Genomic DNA, 7,666 nt, shown 5'->3' with positions numbered 1-7,666 from the left:
ATCCTGCCTGGGACTCTGTGCTTCCTGGACTTGGGTGGCTATTTCCTTTCACATGTTAGGGAAGTTTTTGACTATAATCTCTTCAGATATTTTCTCGGGTGCTTTCTCTCTCTCTTCTCCTTGTGGGACCCCTATAATGCAAATGTTGGTGCGTTTAATGTTTTCCCATAGGTCTCTTAGGCTGTCTTCATTTCTTTTCATTCTTTTTTCTTTATTCTGTTCTGCGGCAGTGAATTCCACCATTCTTTCTTCCAGGTCATTTATCCATTCTTCTGCATCAGTCATTCTGCTATTGATTCCTTCTAGTGTATTTTTCATTTCAGTTATTGTATTGTTCATCTCTGCTTGTTTGTTCTTTAATTCTTCTAGGTGTTTGTTCTTTAAGTCTTCTAGGTCTTTGTTAAATATTTCTTCCATCTTCTTGATCTTTGCCTCCAGGCTTTTTCCGAGGTCCTGGATAATCATCACTATCATTATTCTGAATTCTTTTTCTGGAAATTGCCTATCTCCACTTCATTTAGTTGTTTTTCTGGGATTTTATCTTGTTCCTTCATCTGATACATAGTCCTCTGCCTTTTCATTTTGTCTATCTTTCTGTGAATGTGTTTTTCATTCCACAGGCTGCAGGATGGTAGTTCTTCTTGCTTCTGCTGTCTGCCCCCTGGTGGATAAGGCTATCTAAGAGGCTTGTGTAAGCTTCCTGATGGGAGGGACTGGTGGTGGGCAGAGCTGGCTGTTGCTCTGGTGGGCAGAGCTCAATAAAACTTTAGTCTGCTTGTCTGCTGATGGGTGGGGCTGAGTTCCCTCCCTGTTGGTTGTTTGGCCTGAGGCGACCCAGCACTGGAGCCTGCAGGCTCTTTGGTGGGGCTAATGGCGGACCCCGGGAGGGCACATGCCAAGGGGTACTTCCCAGAACTTTTGCTGCCACTGTCTTTGTCCCTGCGGTGAGCCACAGCCACCTCCCGCCTTTGCAGGAGACCCTCCAACATTAGCAGGTAGGTCTGGTTCAGTCTCCTATGAGGGTCACTGCTCCTTTCCTCTTGGACCTGATACACACGCTACTTTGCTTGTGCACTCCACGAGTGGAGTCTCTGTTTCCCCCAGTCCTGTTGAAGTCCTGCAATGAAATCCCACTAGCCTTCAAATTCTGGTTTTCTGGGAATTCCTCCTCCCATTGCCAGACTCCCATGTTGGGAAGCCTGACGTGGGGCTCAGAACCTTCACTCCAGTGGGTCGTCTTCTGTGGTATAATTATTCTCCAATTGGTGAGTCACCCATCCAGCGGTTATAGGATTTGATTTTATTGTGATTGCGCTCCTCCTACCATCTCATTGCAGCTTCTCCTCTGTCTTTGGATGTGGGATATCTCTTTTGGTGAGTTCCAGTGTCTTCCTGTCAATGTTTGTTCATCAGTTAGTTGTGATTCCGGTCCTCTCTCAACAGGGAGTGAGCGCACATCCTTCTACTCTGCCATCTTGAACCAATCTCCCTGTTTTATATTTTTGTACGTGTTTCCTATTAATAGAAGATAGCTAGATTGTTACATCTGGAGCTTCCCCAGTGGCGCAGTGGTTGAGAGCCTGCCTGCCGATGCAGGGGACACGGGTTCGTGCCCCAGTCCGGGAAGATCCCACATGCCGCGGAGTGGCTAGGCCCGTGAGCCATGGCCTCTGAGCCTGCACGTCCGGAGCCTGTGCTCCACAACGGGAGAGGCCACAACAGTGAGAGGCCCGCGTACCACAAAAAAAAAAAAAAAAAAAAGAAAAAAAAGATTGTTACATCTGCTTTGCGTTCAACCTGTGCAATACAGTTGACCCTTGAGCAACATGGATTTGAACTGTGACGGTCCACTTATACGTGGATTTTGTTCACTAAATACATACTATGATGCTGCATGATCTGTGGTTGAATCCCTGGGTGCAGCCAACTGTAAAGTTATACTTAGATTTTCAACTGCACAGGGGTTAGTGCCCCTAACCCCGAGTTGTTGAAAGGTCAACTGTATATTGTTTTGGTAAAAGTCGTTGAAGAACATCCAGCCTCACACAGATATGTAGTTGGAAAAGAGAGGGTTTTTTTTGCGTGTGTTTTAAAAATAAATTTATTTTATTATTTATTTTTGGCTTCATTGGGTCTTCATTGCTGTGTGTGGCTTTCTCTAGTTGCGGCGAGCAGGGGCTACTCTTCGTGGCAGTGCGCGGGCTTCTCTTATTGCGGTGTGCAGGCTTCTCTTGTCGCAGTGGCTTCTCTTGTTGCGGAGCATGGGCTCTAGGTGTGCAGGCTTCAGTAGTTGTGGCTCACGGGCTCTACAGTGCAGGCTCAGTAGTTGTGGCGCATGGACTTAGTTGCTCTGTGGCATATGGGATCTTCCTGGACCAGGGCTCGAACCTGGGTCCCCTGCATTGACAGGTGGATTCTTAACCACTGTGCCACCAGGGAAGTCCCCAAGAGAGGGTTATTTTAATAGCCTTTTCATATAATTGTGGGTATTCTATTTTAATATTACACCAAGATTCAATACATGATAATTTCTTAAAATTAGTTGTGTGGTGCTGCACCCTGGTGATACTTGTGGGAGCCACTCCTAACCTATGGATCAGATGGCCACTTTTTTTTTTTTTAAGGAAAAGTTGGTCACTGTCTTTTGAAATTATGCTCTATGTAAGGTAGAATAAGAAGTGCCAATCATTATCTTCATTATACCCTTTTAAAAAATCAAGTCTTCAAAGATTATAGAAGCTTCTTCTAATCAAACACCAACATCTCATGTGCATAGAAATTGGAACGCTTTTTCCTTGGTAGATCCACACTTCATATTATGGCTACTTTTTTGAGGTAGGAAGTGAAAACTTAACAGTTTCTAACATAGTTCCTGGATAAATATTTGTTGAAACTATCTAATGTTTCTTACACTGCTTTTATTCATTTCTTTCAAATTCTTATTTATGTCTATTACCTTATTTGAATAAGTGAGAAAAATGCCTTTTAGAAATGCCTTAAACTGGTACAGAAATAGAATTAAACATTCATGTTTACACATATGTCCAGTAAATTAGGAAACCACTTCATCTGCTTGTTCAGAATGTTTCAACATCATTAATCCATAATTTTATGTTTATCTATTTTAAGATCCACACAGGTTTACAGCACCAAATAATCTGGCCCTGTCAGCCCAGCTGCATTCCTCTGGATGAAAAACTCCTGCCCCAGCTTCTAAAAGAAGCAGGCTACACTACCCACATGGTCGGAAAATGGCACCTGGGAATGTACAGGAAAGAATGTCTTCCAACCCGCCGAGGATTTGATACCTACTTTGGTAATGGAAATGCACATCTTTCTTTAACAACTCAGGCCAACTGCAGCCCTCTCATAAAACACAGCCAAGTGTAATCAAATGAAATAACTGGAAACTTGAACACAGAGTGAATCAGTCAGCACTGCCATGGGGCCACTGTCTAATGCCACCACTGTAAACGTGGCTGTGCACTCAGCTCGTGATGGGACAGGCAGTTAACTTTGCCAGGGTTCTACATGCCACGTAGGGGCCTTTGCAGAGTCTGCTACCTCCAAGTCAGAGACCACTCTACTCTTAGATAACCTTATTACCAAAGGGTGATACAGATTGATTTTTTTTTTTTTTTTAATTCCAGGCAAAACCCAATACAAGAATATTTCCTTCACAAAGGTTCAGGATATTTTTTTCTCCTCATGAATTGTGTTCAGAGGTTTTATTATGTTTTGTATTTCCTGGAGATGATAAAGAAGACTCTTTTCCAGTTGACATCCTCTTTCCTTCTGTGAGATCTGTTTTTGAAATTACTAGACTGGGGAAGATAGATCAAATAAAGCAAATGGGAGGGTAAATAACAAATGGTAATAGGAAAGATACAAAATAATAAGTATTTTATGGATTTGATAGCCCTATAAAAATAAATGTAAAGCCTACAGTTTTTTTTTTTTTAAATGCTCTCTTTAAACCTGTTACAAACCATTTCTTAACAACCTATTTATCTATTTATCTTGCCAGGGGCTACATAGCTTTCTGTCAAGTTCTTTTCATATTTTGCTTTTTTTTTTAATTGGGATGTAGCTGTTTTACAGTGTTTGTTAGTTTCTACTGTACAGAAAAGTGAAGTAGAGTTCCCTGTGCTATACAGCAGGTTCTTATTAGATATCTATTTTATACATATTAGTGTATATACATCAATCCCAATCTCCCAATTCATCCCACCTCTCACCCCCAGCTTTCCCCCTCATATTTTGCTTTCCATCTAGCAATTCTATTTTATCTGTCTAGCTGTTTAGCTCCCTACCTACCTCCCATTTGTCTCTTCATTTATTTACAAACTGCCATATCCAAAAAGGAACACACAATGAAGATAAATTTATAAAAAATAAATAGAAGTTAAAAATCAGGGTGAGAGGAGGCGGAGTCAAGATGGCAGTGTGGGAAGAGGTGGAGTTAGTGTCTCCCCACAACTAGGGCACCTGCTGGCCACTGGTGGGGGACTCTGACACCCAAGGAGACAGGAGGAACCCCAAAGTGAACCGATAGGACGTAAGGGGACTGAAGGGGGAGGAGAAGTGGAGGCCAGACAGGATTGGCATCCCTGAGGCCAGGGAGATTAGGAGAGGCAGGCGGGAGGGGCCCTCTGGGAGAAGCAGGAGAGGAGTGGAGGGTGATTGCCCTGCTCACTCGGGCCCAGGTAGCCTGCTGAGCTCCCAGGCCGATCCCCTGCCCTCCAAAGCCCCCTCCAGGCTGTGTAGGTTCTTGGGGGCATAGGAGGGAGGCTGGGGAGATCAGGAGAGGCAGGCAGGAGGGACCCTCCCAGACCAGAGGAGCAAGAGAGGAGGGTGTTTGCCCTGCCCACTCGAGCCCAGGAAGCCTACTGGACTCCCAGGTGAGGTCCCCTGCCTTCTGAGACCAGGGCTGGGGGGGCACGCCTGGGCCCCTTCTGTTCCTTGAACCTAACCGCCCCACCCCCCCGCACACTGTCCAGGGCCTTTCCCAGCCCTATGGGTCCTGAGCATCAGCCCCGCCCACCACCCAAACCTCACCCTTGCTTAGCCCCCACCCTCCACAGCCAAGGCCTTCCCCCCACCTTTTTTTCCCCTCCTCTTTTTTTACTATTGTGGTACTGTTGTACATTCTGGTTGTTGATTCATCTATATTTTTATTTTTATATTCTTCCTATCTGTTAGTTTTCTAGCCTAATTTTATTTTTTACTTTGTTATTGTTTTTTTGGTTTTTCTTTTTTTTTTTCTGCCTCCCCAGGTGGCTTGCAGGGTCTTGATTCACAAGCCCAGGGTCAGGCCAAAGCTCCTGCGATGGGAGCTCTGAGTCCAAACCACTGGACTAACAGGGAACCTCAGACCACGGGGAATATTCATCAGAGTGAGGTCTCACGGAGTTCCTCATCTCAGGCAAGACCCATCTCTACCCAATAGCCTACTAACCCCAGTGTTGGAAGCATCAGGTCAAACAACCAGTAAGACAGGAACACAATCCCACTTATTGAAAAAAAAAAAAATGAGATGGCAAAAAAATATGTCACAGATGAAGGAGCAAGGTAAAAATCTATAAGGCCAAATAAATGAAGAGGAAATAGGCAATCTACCTGAAAAAGAATTCAGAGTAATGATAGTAAAGATGATCCAGAATCTTGGAAATAGAATGGAGGCACAGATTGAAAAAATACAAGAAATGTTTAACAAAGATCTAGAAGAACTAAAGAATAAACAGAGATGAACAACATAATAACTGAAATGAAAAATACACTAGAAGGAATCAGTAACAGAATAACTGAGGCAGAAGAACGAATAAGTGAGCTGGAAGACAAAATGGTGGAAGTAACTGCCAAGGAGCAGAATAAAGAAAAAAGAATGAAAAGAATTGAAGACAATCTCAGAGACCTCTGGGACAACGCTAAATGCACCAACATTCGAATCATAAGGGTCCCAGAAGAAGAGAAAAAACAAGGGTCTGAGAAAATATTTGAAGAGATTATAGTTGAAAACTTCCCTAAAAAAAATACAAGAAATGTTTAACAAAGATCTAGAAGAACTAAAGAATAAACAGAGATGAACAACATAATAACTGAAATGAAAAATACACTAGAAGGAATCAGTAACAGAATAACTGAGGCAGAAGAACGAATAAGTGAGCTGGAAGACAAAATGGTGGAAGTAACTGCCAAGGAGCAGAATAAAGAAAAAAGAATGAAAAGAATTGAAGACAATCTCAGAGACCTCTGGGACAACGCTAAATGCACCAACATTCGAATCATAAGGGTCCCAGAAGAAGAGAAAAAACAAGGGTCTGAGAAAATATTTGAAGAGATTATAGTTGAAAACTTCCCTAACATGGGAGAGGAAATAGTCACCCAAGTCCAGGAAGCACAGAGAATCTCGTACAGGGTAAACCCTGGGAAAAACACACCAAGACACATATTAATCAAATTAACAAAGATTAAATTCAAAGAAAAAATATTAAAAGCTGCAAGGGAAATACAACAAATAACATAGAAAGGAATCCCAATAAGGTACTCAGCTGATTTTTCAGTGGAAACTCTGCAGTACTGAAGGGAGTGGAAGGATATACTTAAAATGGTGAAAGAGAAAAACCTACAACCAAGATTACTCTACTCAGCAAGGATCTCATTCAGATTCGATGGAGAAGTCAAAAGCTTTTCAGACAAGCAAAAGCTAAGAGAATTCAGCACCAGTAAACCAGTTTTACAAAAAATGCTGAAGAAACTTCTCTAAGTGGGAAACACAAGAGACGAAAAAGACCCACAAAAAACAAACCCAAAACAATTAAGAAAATGGTAATAGGAACATACATATCAATAATAACCTTGAATGTAAATGGATTAAATGTCCCAACCAAAAGACATAGACTGGCTGAATGGATACAAAGACAAGACCCATATATATGCTGTCTACAACAGACCCACTTCAGACCTAGGGACACATACAGACTGAAAGTGAAGCGATGGAAAAAGATATTCCATGCAAATGGAAATCAAAAGAAAGCTGGATTAGCAATACTCGTATCAGATAAAATAGACTTTAAAATAAAGACTGTTACAAGAGATAAGGAAGGATACTACATAATGATCAAAGGTTCAATCCAAGAAGAAGATATAACAATTATAAATGTTTATGCACTCAACATAGGAGCACCTCCATATATAAGGCAAATGCTAACAACCATGAAAGGGGAAATCGACATTAACACAATAATAGTAGGGGACTTTAACATCCCACCTACACCAATGGACAGATCATCCAAACAGAAAATAAATAAGGAAACACAAGCTTTAAATGACACAATAGATAAGATAGATCTAATTGATATCTATAGAACAGTCCACCCAAAAGTGGCAGAATACACTTTCTTCTCAAGTGCACATGGAACATTCTCCAGGATAGATCACATCTTGGGTCACAAATCAAGCCTCGGAAAATTTAAGAAAATTGAAATCGTATCAAGCTTCTTTTCTGACCACAACGCTGTGAGATTGGAAATCAATTACAGGAAAAAAACTGTAAAAAACACAAATACATGGTGGCTAAACAGTGCGCTACTAAATAACCAAGAGATCACTGAAGAAATCAAAGAAGAAATTAAAAAAATACATAGAAACAAATGACAATGAAAAC

The 7,666-nt window shown here is 41.8% G+C and overlaps 1 protein-coding gene across 1 annotated transcript in view; it reads left to right on the top strand.

Annotated features, from left to right (window-relative positions):
* Positions 1-7,666, top strand: part of ARSB (arylsulfatase B) — a 187,243-nt gene that overhangs the window by 25,441 nt on the left and 154,136 nt on the right. The window contains exon 2 of the mRNA XM_024117409.3: positions 3,130-3,316. Within this exon, the coding sequence (XP_023973177.1) occupies positions 3,130-3,316 (187 nt within the window). The remainder of the gene's footprint in view (positions 1-3,129; positions 3,317-7,666) is intronic.

This window comes from Physeter macrocephalus, chromosome 8, assembly GCF_002837175.3.
Source record: "Physeter macrocephalus isolate SW-GA chromosome 8, ASM283717v5, whole genome shotgun sequence".
NCBI lineage: Eukaryota > Metazoa > Chordata > Mammalia > Artiodactyla > Physeteridae > Physeter > Physeter macrocephalus.
This window is presented reverse-complemented; position numbering and strand designations above follow the sequence as displayed.